This window comes from Bos mutus, chromosome 14 (genome assembly GCF_027580195.1).
Source record: "Bos mutus isolate GX-2022 chromosome 14, NWIPB_WYAK_1.1, whole genome shotgun sequence".
In the NCBI taxonomy this organism is placed as follows: domain Eukaryota; kingdom Metazoa; phylum Chordata; class Mammalia; order Artiodactyla; family Bovidae; genus Bos; species Bos mutus.
This window is the reverse complement of record NC_091630.1, coordinates 70,165,415-70,184,896: the sequence shown is the minus strand read 5'-3', so window position 1 is coordinate 70,184,896 and position 19,482 is coordinate 70,165,415. Positions and strand designations below refer to the sequence as shown.

At 62.3% G+C, this 19,482-nt stretch overlaps 1 protein-coding gene across 3 annotated transcripts in view; it reads left to right on the top strand.

Moving 5' to 3' along the window:
- Positions 1-19,127, top strand: part of TSNARE1 (t-SNARE domain containing 1) — a 119,878-nt gene extending 100,751 nt beyond the window's left edge. For 2 of the 3 annotated variants that reach the window (XM_070382687.1, XM_070382689.1), the window contains 2 exons: positions 7,604-7,710; positions 19,000-19,127. In XM_070382687.1, the coding sequence (XP_070238788.1) occupies positions 7,604-7,699 (96 nt within the window). In that variant the 3' untranslated portion in view covers positions 7,700-7,710; positions 19,000-19,127. Of the gene's footprint in view, positions 1-7,603; positions 7,711-12,533; positions 12,577-18,999 lie in introns of all 3 variants that reach the window. The other variant, XR_011466821.1, reaches the window with a different exon arrangement.
- Positions 19,128-19,482: the final 355 nt, after the last annotated feature.

The window sequence follows — 19,482 nt, the reverse complement described above, 5'->3', positions numbered from 1 at the left end:
TGGGTCAGTGGACGCCTGTGTGGACCCGTCCTGGGAGACCGCGGCCGTCACCCCTTACATAGACCTGTCCCCGTGCTCCCTGCAGGCCCGTCGTCAGCGGGGCCTGGCTTAGAGGCCTCCTGCCGTCTCTGTAGCTTGGACCATCTCCTTCCTGCTTTCCAGTCTGCTTGCCCCCTGGGGTGACGGCTGGTTCACTCAGATGTGTCTCTCTGGTTTAGGCTGGGTCACGTCTTCTGCTGAACTTGTCAGCTCAGTCTTTCACTTCAAAAACCGTGTTTCTTTCCAGAAGTTCATTTCTTTTCCAGATCTTCTGTTCGTTCTCAATAGTCCCTGGTTGCCTCTCAATGACCGTGTCCTTCATTCTTTAGACATTTACCCGTGCGTTGCCCTGGGTTTTTACAGTCTCGGTGGTCTAATCTGTTTCCTGACGCTGCTGCCTCCTCGTTTGATGATGTTTGATGCTGAGTCCATGGCTTGGCTGAGTTGGAGTTGGGGGTTTCTCATCCAGAGAGCATTGAATTCTACTTGCCCGCCGCCACGGCCCTACTGCATCATCCGTAACCATGTCGGTGGGGTCTGGCCTCCCTCCCTTCAGGAGGTGGGGACCGAGCCGACTGCTGGACGTCTCAGCCCCGCTTACTTGATTCTCCTGCCCAGTTCTACGGGGTCGCTCTCTGAAGCAGAGAGTTCCTGGGAGACCAGCCCTCCTCGGATGACTCAATGACTGCTCCTTCCCGGGTGCTGCTGGGGGAGGGAGCCCAGCTTACCAGTTCTGATGTGGGGGGTGGTGTGCAGGCATGGTGTGGGGCTCCATCCCCGGAGGTACTGGACCCGGTCTTCAGGTCAGGACGTGAGTCAGCTGGAGGGTGGACGCGGACGGTTCAGGCCCTAGTGGACAGGCCCATGTCCCGTGCAGGACCCTGCCTGGTGTGGGGACCCCAGCCTCTGCCAGAGCAGCAGACAAGCCGGGAGCTCTCAGCCACCCTTGGGTTCCATCCTCAGGACAAGTGCCCCTGAGCCCCCGTCCTGAGACACAGAGTCCCCGAGTCAAAAGTCACAGTTGTGGAATTTCCCCCCAGCCGAATGTTTCAATAATTACAGCATCTGTAATCCATTTAGAAAACACGGTGTTTGTGATGCTCACACTTAAGAAACAATCCGTTCCATACCCATCCATCCAAATGGCTCCGATTTTGAATAATTCTTTTGAAATGGAGTCTAAATATATACAAAATAGATGTTTCTGAAATGTCATGTATTCTGAATACATTTGCATGAGAAGCGGCTTCTGAGGAAGAGAGTGGGAGCCTGATGGCTTCTGAGGAGGGGATGCCGGGCCGTGGGTCAGACGGGAGGGGCAGGGGGCGAGGGCTGGAGACCGAGGACACAGTGATTACGGGCCCACCGTTCGTTTAAGGTCGGTAACTCAACTTTCACCATTCTCCTCGCTGGTGCGCCATCACCCTTCTCTGGGCTTCGTGCTCCCCAGGGCCTCGAGGACAGCCCCACATTCCCTGCAGCCGGTGTCGGGGGTGGGGCAGGGTGCATGTTGGTCCCACTGAGTCCCAAGCCGGCATCTGATGCCCAAGTGCCCTGGCCCCTCCTCACCTGCCCCTCCCTCCTTCCTCCCTGCTCCCTCCTCCCCCACAGAGCCCCTGGCTGCTGGAGATGGGGGAGTCCAGGGCCCTGAGCCCTTCTGGCCTACTCATCAGGGGACGGTAAGCCCAGAAGGACCCAGAGGGCCAGGCTGCGGCCTCAGCACACGTGGGCCCTGGAGGAGGCTCGGGCTTCAGTGAGCACCTGCTGTGCGTGGGTGGGCCCTGCTGGCCTGGGACACCTAGGATAGGGGCAGCTCTTGAACTGGGGGCTGAGAGGACAGAGAAACGAGCCCTGCTGGTCCCGAAGGGGTGCACACACGCTGGCTGGAAGGGGCTTCGAAAGGTGTGAGCCGCCGTGAGCTTTACAGGGGTCGCGGCCTCCCTGGGTAGCTGGGGCTCCACCCTGAGCTCTGCTCTGATCCTCTGCTGCTGCGCCCTTCACCGGGCCTGAAGCCCCAGAGCTCAGGCGCTCAGATGACTCCTCCAGACAGCAGCCTGGTCCCTGGGGGTGGGGAGGGGCCTGGGGCTGTGGGGCTCCAAGTCAGCGCCCTCCCCTCCTCGGGGGCCCTGCTTGTCGGGGCCGTGGGAGCTGGGGCCTCGCTTCTCACAGTGGCTGCACCCCTCCGCAGCCCCAGGGGTTCCTCCCCTCGCTCTGCTCAGGCTGGCCCAGCCCGACAACTAACCCCAGCCTTGCCGCCTCACCCTTGCTGTCTCTCCCGAACTACACACTCTGGATCTTCGTTCTCGTGGGTAAGGGGCAGGCAGAGGGTGGCAGCTCTGTGAGCCCGTTGGACCGACCGGCCAGTGTCCACCTTCCCTCGCCATGGACATGAGCCTGAGGTGGCCTGAGGGTGTGTCCACAGAGCCCGTCCCTGGACCCCGAGGCTGGGATGCTCCTCTTGCTCATCCTGCTTCCGCTGAGTCCTGCCAACCTTGGGGCAGGGTCGTGGTCACCTTCAACAGCTATAGCCAGAAGGAGGCAAGTTTTGAGCAGAGGGAAGCAGGGCGGGGACCCCAGAGACAGCTCTTGGTGCACCTAGAGAGCACCTGGGCAGACATCCTGGAGGTGGTGATGCTGGAGGTGGGTTTTAAAGAGTGAGTTGTTCTCTGAGTGAAGCACTGCAGAGGGAGGGATACATAGGAAGGCCCTGTGGAGGGGGGCTGTCTGAGCAAGCCCCCTTCCCAGACCGTCATGTGGCCACCCCCTCCCACAGGGTGAGTGGGCTGGGCCAGGCCAGGGCGGGGCAGGACGGCAGTGGTGGGGTGGGGTGGGGTGGAAGCTGCAGCTTCACTGAAGCTGTGGGAAGCCAGCCGGTGTCCCGAGCCGGGGCGGGGAGGTGCAGCCCTCCCCAGCCAGGGAATTAATTCAACAATTACTGCACCAGGACTGCTTCTGACCCCACGCGGCCAACACTAATTGGGCCCCAATCAAGAGCCTAATTCAGGTTAATTGGCTCCCTGCTGCCAGCCCCCATCAGACTCCTTCAGCGTGGGGCTGCTGTTTAAGAGTGATTCATCAGCTGACACTGACAGCCGGGGCACCCGGGGCATAGGGAGCCAGGCAGGGGCAGGCAGGGAGGCAGGGCGGGGGTCCCCCTACCGGCCTCACTTGTCCCGTCCCCACAGCATGCTCTCCTGCTCCTTCCCTCCTGTGTGGTCCCTGGGCAGCTCTGTCCCCAACCATTACTCAGGGGTGTGGGCGAACTGCACTTCCCAAGCCTCAGTGTTTTCACCTCTGAAATGGGTGTGCTTGGGCCACTTGCAGGGCTGTCCTGAGGGTCATTGTCAGCATGCAGCACCCAGCACCTCTCTGAGGGGACTGAGGCAGCAGCCACCAGGAAGGGGCTACTCTGTGTCTTGGGAGCCTCTGTGTGGAGTCTATTCCCCAGGGGCCTCATGACTGCCTTGTGGGAACAGGCCCCAGACGAAGGATGAGGGCTCTGGGCAGCCCACCACCCTTGCTCCAGATGGTGACCTCTGGTGCTGGCTGCCCGGACGTGCCCAGTGCAGAGCTCTCCACCTCCGGAGGCATCCATAGCCCTGTGAGCATCCTTGTTGAGGCCACCCCCTCCTGTGTAGGATGTGATGGACTTAAGGGACCTGCGGCCCCACTGGCCTTTGACCCCCATGTCCTAGGCCCGGCTCCTGGAGGGGGGCAGGAACAGGGCCCGAGGGCGCCCAGGGCAGTGAGGGCATCAGTGAGCAGGGTGGAGGTGCTTTTGTGGGGTGCCCAAGGCGGGCCTGGATAAGGCCCAAGATGCTGCTGGACCCACGAGCTTTGTGTCTGAAGGCCTCTGGCAACTGGGGTGCAGCTGCTCCCCGGGGTCGGCGGGGGAGATGGGTCAGGGCCGGGCCTGTGGTCAGTGCGGGCTGCCATAACAGACCCTACAGATGGGCGGCGGAAACTGGACATTTACAGTCTCGAGACTCTGGAGACCGGAAGTGCGAGATCAGGATGTCGGCATGGCCGGCTGCTTCTGCCACGGGAGAGGGACTCCGCTCCAGGCCTCCCTCTTGGGCTGCAGGTGGCCTCTGCGTGTTCACACGGCCTTCTCCCCATGGAGCTGGTCAGAGGACCCTGCTCTCACCTGGTGGCCTCCGTGAAAGCCCGTCTCCTGTTTAGGCCCCGCTCTGAGGTCCTGGATAAGGTTCAGCATCTCTCTTGGGGTCTGTCTCGGGAACTCAGCTTAGCCTGTAACCCTGGGCCTCCTAGGTCTGTGTCCTGGGGTCCCTGCAGCAGGGGGCCAGGGCAGTGCCCACAGTGTGGGGTTATGAGAGCTTGGTGTGGACGAGGGTGCCCCCGCCCAGCTTGGAGAGTAGGGGCTCGGGGACCCTAGGCCCCTATGATCCTTCCCACAGCCTCTGCCTGGGTCCCTGGGCTCCTCCTGCCTTTAAAAATGGCTCTAGCTCCATGCAAAAAAATGCGCCAGTTCTTAGCACCTTGAGGGGCCCTTCCAGGCCCGTCTTCCTTGTCGGACACAGTGGTGTTAACAGGAAATCTCATCATGCCTCCTTAAGGACGTCTCCTCCATGCTTTACTGGAAGGTCATGGATGCGGTCAGGACACCTCCGTTGGGAGCCGGAAAGGTCAGCCCATCAGTCGAGGTTGTGTCCAGGCTTCCTGCTCCCCGGAGCTCCGGGAGGGGCTCTCGTCTCACCGGCTGCTCCTGGGGGAGCCCAGTGTGGCCTCTGTCCCTGGGCCAGCCCAGCCCCACAGAAGCCGCCTCCATCCCTGCGGGTGAGGGTGCAGGTGCCCGGGGCTGAGCAGAGGCTAGGGGCTGGCGGGGCTCTGCCTTGTGCCATGGGAGGGGGCCCCAGGGGCCGGGACTACAGAGCATGTCATCAAAGCCTGCCTCTGCTCCTCCATCTGTCTTTACCTGAGCATCTGGCGGCCCCCGGCCTACCTGTCATCGCCTGCCCGCCTCTTCCCCTTGAAGTTGGAGGAGAAGCCCAGCATGGTTCACTGCGGGGAGAGGAGGGACAAGAAGGGGCGGGCCTGGTGGAGGCTGGCAGGGCTAGCAGGGCCTGGGGAGGCTGCCTGCCGACCCCGTTCCCCCCGGTGACCTGTCCTGCTGCTCTTGTCCTCCCTCCAGCCAGGCCCCTGGGCTGCTGGCGTGGCTCCAGTTCCACTGCCTCCCTCCCCTTGCTCTGTGTGACGTGGCGGTGAGGTGTGGAGGGTGGACAAAGGGGGACCAGGGAGGCACAGGCCTGGCATAGATCATACCCACGCAGGTGCTCAGCTGCTGTCCAGCTCGAGGTCAGCCTGAGGGTCCCGGGAAGGCTGACCGGGCTGGGCCGGGCACGGACACTCCTCCTGCCGGTGGCGAGCATGAGGCCAGGCTGATCCCAGCTGGGCTGTACCTGAGCCACGTGGATGGGAGAGCTGGGACAGCGGCTTGCTGTGACCGCCTGGAGCCTGGGAGGCAGGCAGTGTGCCCCAGCCTCACACAGTCAGGTCGTGGAAGCCAGCTCTGCCCAGCCCTGGCAGCTGTGTTTCTCATGGGCGTCCAGATTCCTGCAGATGGTCCCCATCCATGCTTGTGTGGGGGCCCAGGCGTGCGAGGGGTGCTGAGAGCTCACAGGGCCCGTCGGCCCTTCTGTGGGGGATGTGGAGCATACACACAGGCCTGCCACGGGCACCGGGTTGGAATCCTGACTGCAGCTCGTGAGCTGGCGGCTCTTTGTCTGCAGACACGTTGACAGGACCCGCCGGTCAGTGTTGGGGAGGGGCTGAGTCCAGGCAGTCCGTGGGGGACCCTGGGCACTCACAAGTTTTCAAAAGGGGGGCTGTCCTGCTGCACTCGGACAGCGGGCCCTGTCCAGGGTCCTGAGGGGCCCTGGCTTGGAGACCCTTTCCCTCAGAGCCCTCCCTGCCAGGAGGGCTGTGGGTTTCCGACCTCCCCCACCCCCAGCTCTGGGCTCCCTGAAGGCTATGTCTGATTCATTCTGGCCCCTCCCCCACACAGCTGGCATGCCAGGGCAGCAGTGTGACTTGTGAAAGCTGGGAAGCGGGGCAGAGAGGCTGAACCGCAGATGAGCACACCATTTCTGAGGCCGGGGCAGGTCACTTAACCTCTCTGAGCCAAGTGCTGGCCCAGGATATGGCATGACAGTACTTGTCCACAGGCCTGGGAGGCAGGGCTGTTCTGATGATGGCTGGTCTTCAGCTGGAGTAACACTGAGGCAGTGAAGATGGGGATGGGGTTGGTCATCCATCCGTCATCCAGCAGATCTGAGACACTGCCCTGAAGCAGAGTTCAGTCCTGCCTACTCCAGGGACCCCGCCTACCCTGTCCCTGCCAGGCTCTTCCCTTCCCCACAGCTGAGTCAGCTTTCCACTGTAATGTCCGCTTAGAGACCAGAGCCACCTTGCAAGAGTGGAAGGGCAGAAAGGTGGATAGATGGGTGGATTGTTGTGTGTGTGTGATCACGTTGCTGGAGGGGTGGAGGGGTGGGGGGATGGATGAGTGGATGGAGGAATGGGTGTGTGGACTGGCAGGCAGGTGGGTCATTGGAATGAATGGATGAGTGATGGATGGAACAATGGAAGGAGTGCAATAATGAACGGATGAATGCAGGGCCAGCCCCAACATCCGCGTGATGGCTCAGGTGAGCTGTCGGGGGATTCATCCTTGACCTCTTTCCCTTCTCTTGAGTAGCCCGTCACAGCCAGGTTCTGAGGGTCCCCCTCCTGGTCTTGCCCCCATCCTCTCAGATTCCCCTTCTGCTTGAGGCCTTTGTCTTTCCAGGGATCGGTCTTCCTTCTCCTCCCCAACCTCCTAGTTACTTCCTAAGTCACTAACTCTTGTGAAGTTGGAGGGCTTGTCACCAACCCTCTTGAACTGCTTGGTGACCTCCCAGGCTATTCTAAGCTCTCGCTTTGCACCAGGTTCCACCTTGGTCCCTTACCTCCCACCGGCTGGTGTGCCTGGGGAGTCACACCCCCTGCGCTCAGGACCTGGAGAGTTAGAACCCTCCCTGACGAGTTCTCCAGCACCGATCTGTGTGTCTTCCCGCCCTGAGGCCTTTGATGGTGTGCCCGCAAGTTGTAAATTTATAGTGACCACAACAACATAGAGGAATAAGAAAAGTGGGGAGGACTTTGTGGCTGGCATTTGTCAGACTCCATGGCGTGTACTTGCCATGCGTCATCTTTTGAAGTCTTCCAAGTGGCTCCTGGAGTCCACGGCATCATCTTATACTTGCAGAAGAATCCAAGGTCCCAGGAAGGGGCGTGGCTAAGGAGGAGGGCAAACCAGGAGCCACTCCCAAGCCTGGCTGCCTCTGGAGCTGTCGGCGCCTCACTGGCTCTCCTGCCTCCTTTCCAGGGCCAACCCAGAGCGGCTCTTGGATGAGTATGTGCCATCTGTCCCCTGCAAGGGACAAGGACTGTGTGGGCCTTGGCCTCAGGTGGGCCCAGCCCCCTGCAGTCACAGGCCCAGTGTCCCCCAGGATGGGAGGCCAGGCGCCCAACACACGACAGCAGCCTCTGTCTCTCTGTCCAGCTCCGGAGACGCAAGGTCAAGTGCTTCCTCCTGGCGGCTGGTGTCACCATCCTGCTGGTCATCGTCCTCATCGTCGCCACCTCCGTCCGAAAGTGATGCCGCCCCGGGTAGGTGCGGTCCCTGCCCCCACACCACCCATCTGATCTCCTTTGACCCACCCCCATCCACCACCCACCACTTATCCATCCACTCGTCTCCCCATCTCTGGTCCACCCACCCGTCCACTTATCCATCCGTTCATCCTCCGATGTGTCAGCCATGGCTGGGCCCTGCTGACCAGTGGTGAACAAGGCAGAGGGCAGCCCACGTGCCTGGAGCTCACAGCCCAGGGCAGGCTCTCCTGAAGACCCCTGTGTAAGCGCTGACTTCCAGAAGGTCACGACTGACTAGTCCCCTGGGATGGTATTGAGCAGAGTCAGGCAGCAGACCCTCCCTGGAGCTTCAGAGGGTCTAAGGCCCTGCTGGCCCTTGATTTTGGGTCCTGGCCTCCAGAGCTGGGACAAAACCCCACCCCATCTGTGGTCATCTGTGACGGCAGCCTAGGGCATAGATAGAGCTCCAGATGTCACCCTTGGGGGTGACACGCCTACTACTTAGGTCATTCTGCTCACAATGGTGGGACGGTCATCATCAGCACCATCCAGCAGGGGAGACTGAGGCCCACGGTCGTATGTAGGGCACTGCCATGTCCAAGGCTGGGCTCCATCACCAGAGGTGAGGGTCCATGATGACGGGGCCTCCCGTGCTCCTGGGTCCTGGGCGGGGACAGTACCTGGCGCTGAGGGACCAGTGGGGAGGGGCTTCCCTCCTCTCTCCACTCCTTCAGATTTCCCTACAGCCCTCCTTTGCTCAGACCTCCCAGACCTCCCACTTACCCTCCCGCCCCACCCTCCCCTGCACACCCAGCTGTGACCCCGCCCCAGGGCTGGGAAACCCGTCCCACTGCTAGAGGGAACCCAAGGATGCATCCTCGGGCCAGGCACGCAGACCCCGCGGGAACAGCTGATCGGCCTCCAGTGAGCTCCCTGGCTGGAGCGGACTGACCCCTGGGGAGACGGAAGGCGAGGCTGAGACGCAGGCCACATGGCCGGCCAGTAGCCCCTTAGTGGCCCGCGGGCTCAGGGGGCAGGAGGGGTCTCCAGCTCCTAGCAGCTTATAGACAAACAGTGGGGAGGGCCTGGGGCTGGGGCAGCTCAGACCCTGGTAGGACAAGCTGGGAGTCAGGCCCCAGGCCACCTGGAGGGGGCAGGGGTGTGGGTGTCCCTGGGCACTGTGGGACCGGAGGAGCCCTGAGCCCATCCCTGTAGGGACACCTCATCTCTGGCGCATCACCAAGCCAGGAGATACCCCAGCCCACTGTGCTCAGGCACCCTCTGTGACCCGCAGGCCATGCGGCAGGGGTCCCGGGACCTGGAGGCCCACCTGCTCTGGGCACGGCTTCTGCAGAGCTGTGGGGCTACCGTCTGCCTCTCTCTTGCTGCCGAGTTGCTCTGAGGACAAAGGCAGATAATGGCTAAATATAAACAGTGCTTTGAGGAAGGAAAAGGCTCTGTTCAAACGCAGGGGGTTATTACTTCTGCAGAAAAAACAGGCCTTGAGGGAGGGGCTCCCTGACACCCGCAGCCTCACGCGCCCGTTCTGTGTTTGTAGGCCCTGCCCTCAGGGCAAGGCCCTGTCCAGGCCACCCCAGGGGCCCCTCCCAAGGAGGGGTTTGCAGGCCCCTCTGCCCTTACAGGCCACATCAATGTGGAAGGACCGCCTATCTAGCTCACTTCACCCACCAGGCCCCAGACCAGGGTCAGCTCACCAGGGCCCCAGGGCTCAGGGCTGCGACTCCCCTAGGCTCAGTTCTTCCCAGCTGCCGAGGTTTGCAGGCCGCTCTGCCTGGTCCTTACAGGCTGGGGCTTGTCCAGGGGTGTGGGCAGAGGCACAGGGTCAGGGACCAGAGTGGACCTGGGGCTCTCAGTGTGGAAGGGTTCCGCCCGGGTCACGGGCTCAGTGACTGGCCTCAGGGCTCACTGTGTGAGCTCCTGGCTCAAGTGGGACCAGGATCAGGGCTCAGAGTGGACCAGGGTCAGGCTCAGTGTGTGACCAGGGTCAGGGCTCAGTGTGTGACCAGGTCAGGGTGTGAGCAGGGTCAGGGCTCAGAGTGTGACCCGGGGTCAGGGCTCAGAGTGTGACCAGGGTCAGGGCTCAGAGTGGACCTCAGGGCTCAGTGTGTGACCAGGGTCAGGCTGTGTGACCAGGGTCAGGGCTCAGAGTGTGACCAGGGTCAGGGCTCAGAGTGGGACTGGGGTCAGGGGGCTCAGTGTGGACCCAGGGATCAGGGCTCAGTGTGTGACCAGGGTCAGGGCTCAAAGAGTGTGACCAGGGTCAGGGGTGTGACCAGTTCAGGGCTCAGAGTGTGACTGGGGTCAGGCTCAGAGTGTGACCAGGGTCAGGGCTCAGAGTGTGAGCAGGGTCAGGACTCAGAGTGTGAGCAGGGTCAGGGCTCAGTGTGTGACCAGGGTCAGGGCTCAGGGTGTGACCAGGTCAGGGCTCAGTGTGTGTGACCAGGGTCAGGGCTCAGTGTGTGACCAGGGTCAGGGCTCAGAGTGTGACAGGGTCAGGGCTCAGTGTGTGACCAGGTCAGGGCTCAGTGTGACCAGGGTCCAGTGCTCAGACCGGGTCAGCTGTGGACCAGGGCTCAGGGACCAGGGTCAGGGCTCAGAGTGGGACCCAGCTCAGGGTGACCTCAAGGCTCAGTGTAACCAGGGTCAGGGTTCAGACTGTGACCAGGGTCAGGGCTCAGAGTGGGACTGGGGTCAGGGGCTCAGTGTGTGACCGGATCAGGGCTCAGTGTGTGACCAGGGTCAGGGCTCAAAGTGGGACCAGGGTCAGGGCTCAGCATATGACCAGTTCAGGGCTCAGAGTGTGACTGGGATCAGCCTCATAGTGTGACCAGGGTCAGGACTCAGAGTGTGAGCAGGGTCAGGACTCAGAGTGTGAGCAGGGTCAGGGCTCAGAGTGTGACCGGGGTCAGGGTTCAGAGTGTGACCGGGGTCACGGCTCAGAGTGTGACTGGGGTCAGGGCTCACTGTGTGACCGGGGTCAGGGCTCCAAGTGGGACCAGGGTCAGGGCTCAGAGTGTGACCAGGATCAGGCTCAGTGTGTGACCAGGGTCAAGGCTCAGTGTGTGACCAGGGTCAGGGCTCAGAGTGTGACCGGGGTCAGGGCTCAGTGTGTGACCGGGTCAGGGCTCAGATTGTGACCAGGGTCAGGGCTCAGAGTGGGACCAGGATCAAGCTCAGTGTGTGACCAGGGTCAAGGCTCAGTGTAACCAGGGTCAGGGTTCAGACTGTGACCAGGGTCAGGGCTCAGAGTGGGACCGGGGTCAGGGGCTCAGTGTGTGACCGGGTCAGGGCTCCAAGTGGGACCAGGGTCAGGGCTCAGAGTGTGACCAGGGTCAGGGCTCAGCATATGACCAGTTCAGGGCTCAGTGTGTGACTGGGACCATCAGGACTCAGTGTGAGCAGGGGGACCAGGGTCAGGTCACTCAGAGTGTGACCAGGGTCAGGTCAGGGCTCAGAGTGTGACCAGGGTCAGGGCTCACGGGGTCACGGCTCAGAGTGTGACCAGGGCTCAGGGGCCAAGTGGGACCAGGGTCAGGGCTCAGAGTGTGACTGACCAGGATCAGGCTCAGTGTGTGACCAGGGTCAAGGCTCAGTGTGACCAGGGTCAGGGCTCAGGTGTGACCCGGGGTCAGGGCTCAGTGTGTGACCGGGTCAGGGCTCAGAGTGTGACCAGGGTCAGGGCTCAGAGTGGGACCAGGATCAAGCTCAGTGTGTGACCAGGGTCAAGGCTCAGTGTAACCAGGGTCAGGGTTCAGACTGTGACCAGGGTCAGGGCTCAGAGTGGGACCGGGGTCAGGGGCTCAGTGTGTGACCGGATCAGGGCTCCAAGTGGGACCAGGGTCAGGGCTCAGAGTGTGACCAGGGTCAGGGCTCAGCATATGACCAGTTCAGGGCTCAGAGTGTGACTGGGATCAGCCTCATAGTGTGACCAGGGTCAGGACTCAGAGTGTGACTGGGTCGGCCTCATAGTGTGACGAGGCTATGGACCAAGTCTGTGGTCCGGGTTGAGCCTCCTTAGCCCTGGTAGGAACGTTGGATGACACAGAAGCAGAAGCAAGGGTGCCTGTCCTGGTCAAGCCCAGCTCCTGCCCCAGCCCCTCATCTCATATCCGACCCCCTTGCCTTTCTGGAAAGTGGTGTTTCCAGAAGTACCTCCAAGCCCAGTCGCTTTGAGCAGATCTGAGAGATGAAGGTTTGGGGTCAACCTTGGTTTTCAGGGATGCGATCCCAGAAGCCAGGCAGAGGAAGCTATGGTGACTCTGGGTCCCCAGCAAGGCCCAGGGCCCGGGCATGTACCCCTGTGATTTCTCGGGACGCGGGGCAGCGTGTCAGGCTGCAGGGGGGCTGGTTTCCCAGTGCCCAGTGCAACTGGCCGGCAGCAGGATTGCCCAGGTCTCGGCCGTGGCTCCTGAGGGGAAGGAGCTGGTGGAATCGGTAGGAGGAGTTGAGCCCTTGGATCTGGGGGGCTTCCCCGTCCCTCTGTCCTCCTGGGGACCCACAACTTCGGCGCTTACACCCTCAGGATCTCTTTTCACGTGTAACTGTGTTCTCTGTGGATCTGTCTGTGTGTCCCTGTGGGCGCTCTGGGTCCCAAGTCTTGGTGCGGGATGGGGGAGTGGCTGGAGGAGGGAGCAGGGGGTCAGGGCAAGCGAGGGCTTGTCCTCGCCTGCCCCCGCTGGGGTCACAAGGCTGGGCCTCAACAAATAGGAAATTCCAGTATCTGGGCAACAATCCATGAAGCATTTTTCACAAGCACAAAAATTTAAGGGGCTCAATGGAGGCTCATAGCAAATCGTGTTTTTTATGTTTTCTGAAAGCTGTGGAATATCAACCTCGAAGCCATTGATTTCCATTTGGGAAGTGAGTGGTGGGGTCTTCATCTCCAGGTTCCTCTGTGCACGTGTGTGTCTGCAGCTCTGTGTGCGTGCGTGTGTGCTTCTGTTTGCGTGTGTGTTGTGTGTGTTTCTGTGTGCACCTGCATGTGTGTCTGTGCATGCGCATGTGTGTCTCTGTGTGTACACGTGTCTGTGTACATGCGTGTGTGCATGTCTGTGTGCACGTGTGTCTCTGCGTGCATGTATGTGTACACGTGTATCTGTGTGTGCACGCGTGTGTCTGCATGCCTATGTATCTATGTTCACGTGTGTCCCTTTGTGTACACGTGCATCTGTGTACATGCATCTCTGTGTGCATGCGTGTCTCTGTGTGCATGTATGTGTACATGTGTATCTGTGTGTGCATGCGTGTGTCTGCATGCCTATGTATCTATGTTCACGTGTGTGTCTCTTTGTGTACACGTGTGTCTGTGTACATGCGTGTGCACGTGCATCTCTGTGTGCATGTGTGTCTCTCTGTGTGCATGTGTGTCTGTGTGTACACACGTGTATCTGTGTGTGTATGTGTGTCTGCATGTGTGTGCACATGTGTGAGGTCAGGAGGGAGGGACAGACCCCCCCTTGAGCTGCCTGCTCCCCCTCCCCAGAGGCTGCGGTGGTGGATGGAGCATGGCATCCGGGTGGGCAGGAGATGACTGTGCCCCATGCGTAGGAGCTTTACATGGGAGAACCTCACTTAATCCTCACCACAGCTCCATGAAGGAGGTGCTGGTGTGTCCCCATTTTTCAGATGAGAAAACTGACACATGGAGAGATGAAGGGACTTACCCGGAGGGGATAGCACAGAGGGGTGAGCCTCCTGGGGTTGGGAGTGCCAGGGAAACACTGCCCAGAAGGCCAAGTGGCTGTCCAGGATCACAGAGCGGGAGTGTGGGGTCAGGCTGTAGCTCGGGTCTGCGCGACCCTGAGGTCTGGTGGTGTGGGGACTGCGGATCGTCCACGTGGCCTGGGTGGTCAGTGGCGCTGTCCTCGGGGCATGCTCATGGAGGTGGCTCAGATGACTGCTCTAGGCTGAGCCTGCAAAAGGCCTGGTGGCCTCGTCATCTGCAGGCTGGTGACACTGGGCAGCCCTGCCCGCCCTGCCTCAGTGGTAAGCGTGCCTGCCGGGGGTGCTGGGAGGGCTCCCTGAAGGTCACGCGGCTCCCTGGGCATTTATGCATGGAAATCTCCTCCAGGGACCCAGCGCCCACCTCCCAGAGCCCCCGGTCAGCAGGCAGGTGGGCAGAGACCCCTGGGAGAGGCTGGGGGCAGCAGGAGGAGGGGAGGGGCTGTGGCCCCCATCATGGCCCAGATCTATGAAGGGTCATCCGTGTTGCCTCTGCAGTGACCGTGGGCATCAGCGGTGAAGGCCGCCGGATGTCCTGCTCAGAGGAGTCCCGCCCTCTGTGACAGTCTGTCTCCTCACCACGCCGTCACCTTTGCAATGGTGTTACTATTGTCACGAGCCTGCTCTTGTTCATGGAGACAGGACACTCAGCTGGCCTTTCTCTCTGATGTTCCCGTGTGGCCCTCCAGCCAGCAGGGCCAGGCCTTGTCCTCCCGGTCACCTCTGGCAGGACACACGGGCACAAGTCCCAGCAGCCCAGAGGTCGGCGATGCCTCTGTCTGATTCAGTAAACACCCCCGCCCCTGCCAGTTGGAAGCAGACCCAGCACTGCTCCCTCAGGGGAGAGGCAGGCCCCTGAGGTGCTGACCTGTCAGGAGCAGAGTGGAAGCTGGAAGGGGCGCAGGTCTGCAGGGAGGGCTTCCTGGAGGAGGTGGTTCTTGAGAGCTGAGGATTGAGAGGTGGGGATGGGGTCCTCCATCAAACAAGAAGGTGGGCACTCGGGGCTGAGAGCAGGGACAGGCAAAGGCCTGCGGTCACTGTGGGTGGAGCACGGCAGCAAAAGCCAGGCCAGGCCGCGTTCAGGAGGCCCCCAGGCTTCCTGGGGCCACTTGTCAGAAGCAGTGTTCGCTCCCAGCAGGCCCCCTTCCCCTTGCATGTGATGGCCCCACCCCTCAGCACCCCCAGGCTGGGCAGAAGGCCACCTGAGGAGGGCTGGCCTAGCCAGCCGGTGGGAATGCCCTCCACCAGGACAAAGGTGGAAAAGAACAGAAGCACGCCAGTGCCAGCGGCCGCACAGAAGTGAGAAGACGGGAGGCCTGATGGACGGTGTGGTGGCGTTTGCCGGCCGCTAGGCAGGGGTGAGGTGGAATGGCCTGGAGCCTTTCGAGTCCCAGCCACCCCAGGTGCCCACGGGGACGTGCAGGCTTCCTCTCCTGCAAGCTGGCCGCCAACCTGCCCGACCACACACCTCCCCAGAAGCAGGAGTTCGGGTTCCCCGATGACTCCTGTAACCCAGGCTGGGAACCTTGCTCAGACCCCAGCCCCAGGCCTTTGTTCCCATCATGGGGGGTAGGGGCGCTTGAGGCCTGTGTGCCCAGCTCCTGGGGAAGCGGCCATGGCCCTCCGTGTCCCTGGGGCAAGCCCCTGCCCTCACCGTCCCCTTCTCCCCTACCCCCTCCCTTCCCCAGCTGGCACTGGCCTCAGATTTGGTTCTGTGACTCCGGGCTCTGGGGCCGCACCTGTCCAGGGGTCACACTGTCCCTGGAGTGACCACTGGACACACAGAATCCCAGGCTGTGCCAGGGCCCTAGGCCCTCAGCAACATCAGGATGGGAGTGGGGGTACCTGATGATGCCAGCCGGGGGCCCTCTGAGCAGGAGGAAGGCGAAGCTCGGCACCACCCTCATCCCCCATGCCCACCTTGACCTCAGGGTCAGGCCACTGAGCCATCCAGTCCTGTGTCCACTGTGATGACCCCACTCACCAGGCGGCAGGAGGACACATTGCCTGAGGCCAAGGGTTGGGCGAAAGCGTGTCTGTGCGGTGGCATAGCCCTGGGTTTGGGTCCCACCTGCCATCTCCACCTGGGGCAGAGGGCAGGTCCCCAGCTCCATGCAGCTTTGGTATCAGACCTGTGAGGGGGGATAGTCCCCGCCCGACATAGGGCTGCGCGGTCATGGGCGCTCCTGCAGGAGCCCCGTCAATCAGCCCAGCAGGGCGGGTGAGGGCCTGGCCACTTTCCTTCCCTTGCTTCTCCAGAGCCACGCAGGAGGCGGCCGGTGGGGTCCTGCCCTTGGGGACCCCCTGAGAGGAGGGCTCCAGGCCCCACTTGCAGGGCAGGCACTTGGAAGGGAGCCGCCAGGCCTGACAGAGGAGAGAGGGCTTCACTGCAGAACGAGGACTTCAGGGGGCCAGGGGGAGCCCCTGGGCCAAAGTCTGCGAAGCAAGCATTCTGAGGGTCAGCTGCGTTTCGCAAGACGCCCCACCCCGCCCCCTGACTGTGTCCCTGCTCAAAGCTAGCAGTTTTGCTTCTGGGTGCTTCTCAGTGATTGCAATAATAAATTGAATAATTAAGCTAAACCCACAGAAGAGAATTAAATATTAATTTCTAATAAGCTATTCAGACAGGGTCACTAGGGAGGACCAGCAGACTGTATCTGCGCTGGGCGCTCTCCTGCCCAGCCCCCGAGCTCTCCCTGCCAGGGCAGGGCTAACCCACATGTAGCCTCGGTCCAGGGGGCAATGGTCACTGTGCTGTCAGTTGGCCTGTCAGTCGGCCAGCAGGCACACGAGACTGGCATCAGGCCCAGCAGTGGAGGAGGATGCCCAGGGGTCTGGGCCTGGGTCCCCATGGCAGCTGAAGTTGCCCGCCACCAAGGGGGTGGGCGCATCCCTGGCAGAGTGGTGAGTGGATGAGAAATGACTTGTCTGAGGGACATTGACAGTGACCTGAGGGATGGGAGCCAAGCCCAGTCCCTGTGGTGCCTGCACCTTGAGAAGGCCTCTCACCATCACCCCATAGCCCAGGGAGCTCACGGTGATCTGAGCCCCAGACAGTCAAAGGACGGTGCTCCAGACGGACCCTAGGGCAGCCTGCTCCCACTCTGAGCCCTGAGCCTGGTCACACTCAGAGCCCTGACCCTGGTCCCACCCTGAGCCCTGACCCTGGTCACACTCTGAGGCCTGACCCTGGTCACGCCCTGAGCCCTGACCCTGGTCCCACCCTGAGCCCTGACCCTGGTCACGCTCTGAGGCCTGACCCTGGTCACACCCTGAGCCCTGACCCTGGTCCCGCCCTGAGCCCTGACCCTGGTCACACCCTGAGCCCTGAGCCTGGTCACACTCAGAGCCTTGACCCTGGTCACACCCTGAGCCCTGACCCTGGTCCTGCTCTGGTCATGTGATGGACCTGACTCTGAACCTGATCCTGGCTGTAGACCCGGCCCTGACCCTGCTCTTAAGAGATGAGAAAGCACGGGGCAGGCACAGTGTGTCTGCTACATGAAGTTGATGGTGAGGTGGGGAACGTGGTCAGTGCAGGTTATGGGTCTAAATCAATCAAGGGTCCCTGAGACCCGGGGGTGTTTGGAGCCGGGCACCATCTTGATGGGATGGGGGTGTGTGAAGCCCCTGTGGCCCCCAAGGTGACGCCACCCTGAGGAGATGGGGACTGAGGAGTTTGGCCGGGGCAGGAAAAGGGTGCAGCAGAGATGGGGGCAGGGCAGGGCTGCGGGTTGTGCGAAGCCCGGAAAGACGGCCCCCTCCAGCCCCAGCACCCTGAGAGCCAGTCTCCGCACCATGGACCTGTGGGTGCCCTCCTGGAGGCCCTGTGGACCCCAGCCCGGGGGAGATCCCAGTGCCGGGGGCTCAGCCCTGCAGGCCGTGGCCTGTCCCCAGCACCTTTCAGATCCCGTCAGCGTCCCATCTGTTCAGACCCAAAGGTCTGCTCCATAGCCTCTGCGTCAGAACCATGTGGCTGAGGCTCCGCCTGCAGAGCACGGGGCAGCAGGCGGGGCACTTGGGGTGGGGGCCGCGTGCTGGGTGCGGGGGGCCCCACGTGAGTCCATTCATGCAGGTGGAGACGCACCTGCAGAGGGCCAGATGGGGTCTGCACAGGCCTGGGGGCTGGGGTCGGCAGGGGCGTGCTGAGTCTTCACCATCCTGCCAGCCAGAGCCTGTGCCCAGGCTTCCAGGAAGGGCTAAGCCAGCTTGGGGGTGCCAGCTGACTATAGCCCCATTTTACTAACCAGGAGATGGAGCTTAGAGGCCCAGGCCTGCAGCTGGCTCTCGGGATGGGGTCTCCTGTGAAGCTGGCATTGAGAGGGCCTCCTGGGAGGGACCCTGGGGAGGAGGTGACAGGTGTGGAGGTGGGGTGCAGGGACAGGAAGGCGGGAGAGGCCACAGAGGAGGCACGCAGGTGCCGGGGGCTCTCTGGTGGGGGCTGAGGCAGGCACAGCTCTGAAGAGTGCCCATGTGGGCTGAGCCTCGGTCACCCTTTTAGGCCTGTGTCTGGGGGCGCATTGGGGAGCGACTGCTGCTCTCCTCCCTGCCCTCCCCTTCCTGGCACTCAGCATACCCTCTGGGAGGAAGGTGGGCAAGCTTGCCCAGCAGGGAGGGAAGCATAGGCCAGCGGCGGTTCCTTGTGGTCCTCAGGTTTGCTGCTGGGCCCTGGCTGAGGCAGAGGGGCTGTGGGGAGGCGAGGGAGGTGGCACGCGCCTGGAGACCACGTGCAAGGGGTGCGCGGGCCGGCGGGGGTCCCGTTCCTCAGGGCCTTTTCAGGGGCCTGGCCTGTGCCCGCCACGGCGGGCTGTGATTTTCAACATGCGCTCTGGGGCCTCCTTAAGAGGCGCCGTTTGAGGAGCTGCCGTTCACCCGCTGGCTCGTGGCTCCAGGATGGTGCGGGGGGCCCCCAGCCTGTGCAGACGCGCGTGGCCGCAGTCCTTGTGGTTCCGAGGAGGACATGTGGGCGGCGCTGCAGGAGAGGAGGAGGATGGGCGGTCAGCGGGGCCCTCGGGGCTGCAGGGGCCGGCCAGCTGTGACGTTCCGGGAAGGGAGAGGCCGGGGGCCAGGAGGCGCCGAGGACAGCTCCTGGCGTGTGGCTTTGGAGGCAGGAGAGAGCAGGGCAGCCAGGCTGGACTCGCGGGTGAGGACAGGCTGGACAGGGGTGGAGGGAGGTCGGTGAGGTTTGGGGAAGCCTGACCTGGGCCAGGGCGGGGGTGGTCCACGCCGGCACTGCGGCCATGGTGGCTCCCCTCCCGGGACCTCTGCCTTCTCACCTGCGAGATGGAGGCTGGTCGCCAGGGCCCACGCTCCTTGCCACCTTGTGACTCACTGCCCAGCGTCTTGCCCCCAGGATCGCAGGGACAGGGACCCCAGCTCCAACAGCCCTGCCCAAGGGAAGGCCCTCGGCTCCCCAAGGAGGCTGGCGTGTTGGGGACACCCAGGCCTGGGAGCCAGCAGGATCCCTTGCCCGCCGTTGGCTCCTGGGCCTCCTCCCTGACTGCTCTTGCCGCAGCTGAGCCGGGCTCTCGCCAGGAGCTGACGGAGCCTCTTGTGTTGCAGGCTGATGCTGTCGCCTGGCCTGCATGGACCCGCAGAGCTTTGCACCTGCCTGCCACATGCCGACCCCCTGCCTCTGTGCCGGCCCCTGGCTGAGCCGCCCAATAAACTGCCATCATAGCCAGCTACAGGACCACTGGTCTCCATCTGTCATCCGTCAGCAGGAGGCAGCTTCTGGCTCTGGGACCCCAGAGATGGAGCCTGGGCTGTGTTGGGTGGGAGGGGTGGCGGGGGTGTGTGTGAGTGTGTGAGTGTGTGAGTGAGATGGCCGCGTGGGCAGGAAATGCAAGATGGGGGTGGGCCTCCACCGACCGTGGGAGCCCAGCCTGGCCGTGGCTGGCCCCGTCCTCCCCAAGGACCAGTGGGCAGCCCACCACCCTGTTCCCCCAACGCAGCTCTGTGGCCTCTCCAGCTCCCGAAGTGATGTCACAGCTTTTCTGCTTCTGGGCACACGGCCAGGTGCTGGGCACGGAGAATAGGGTCCCA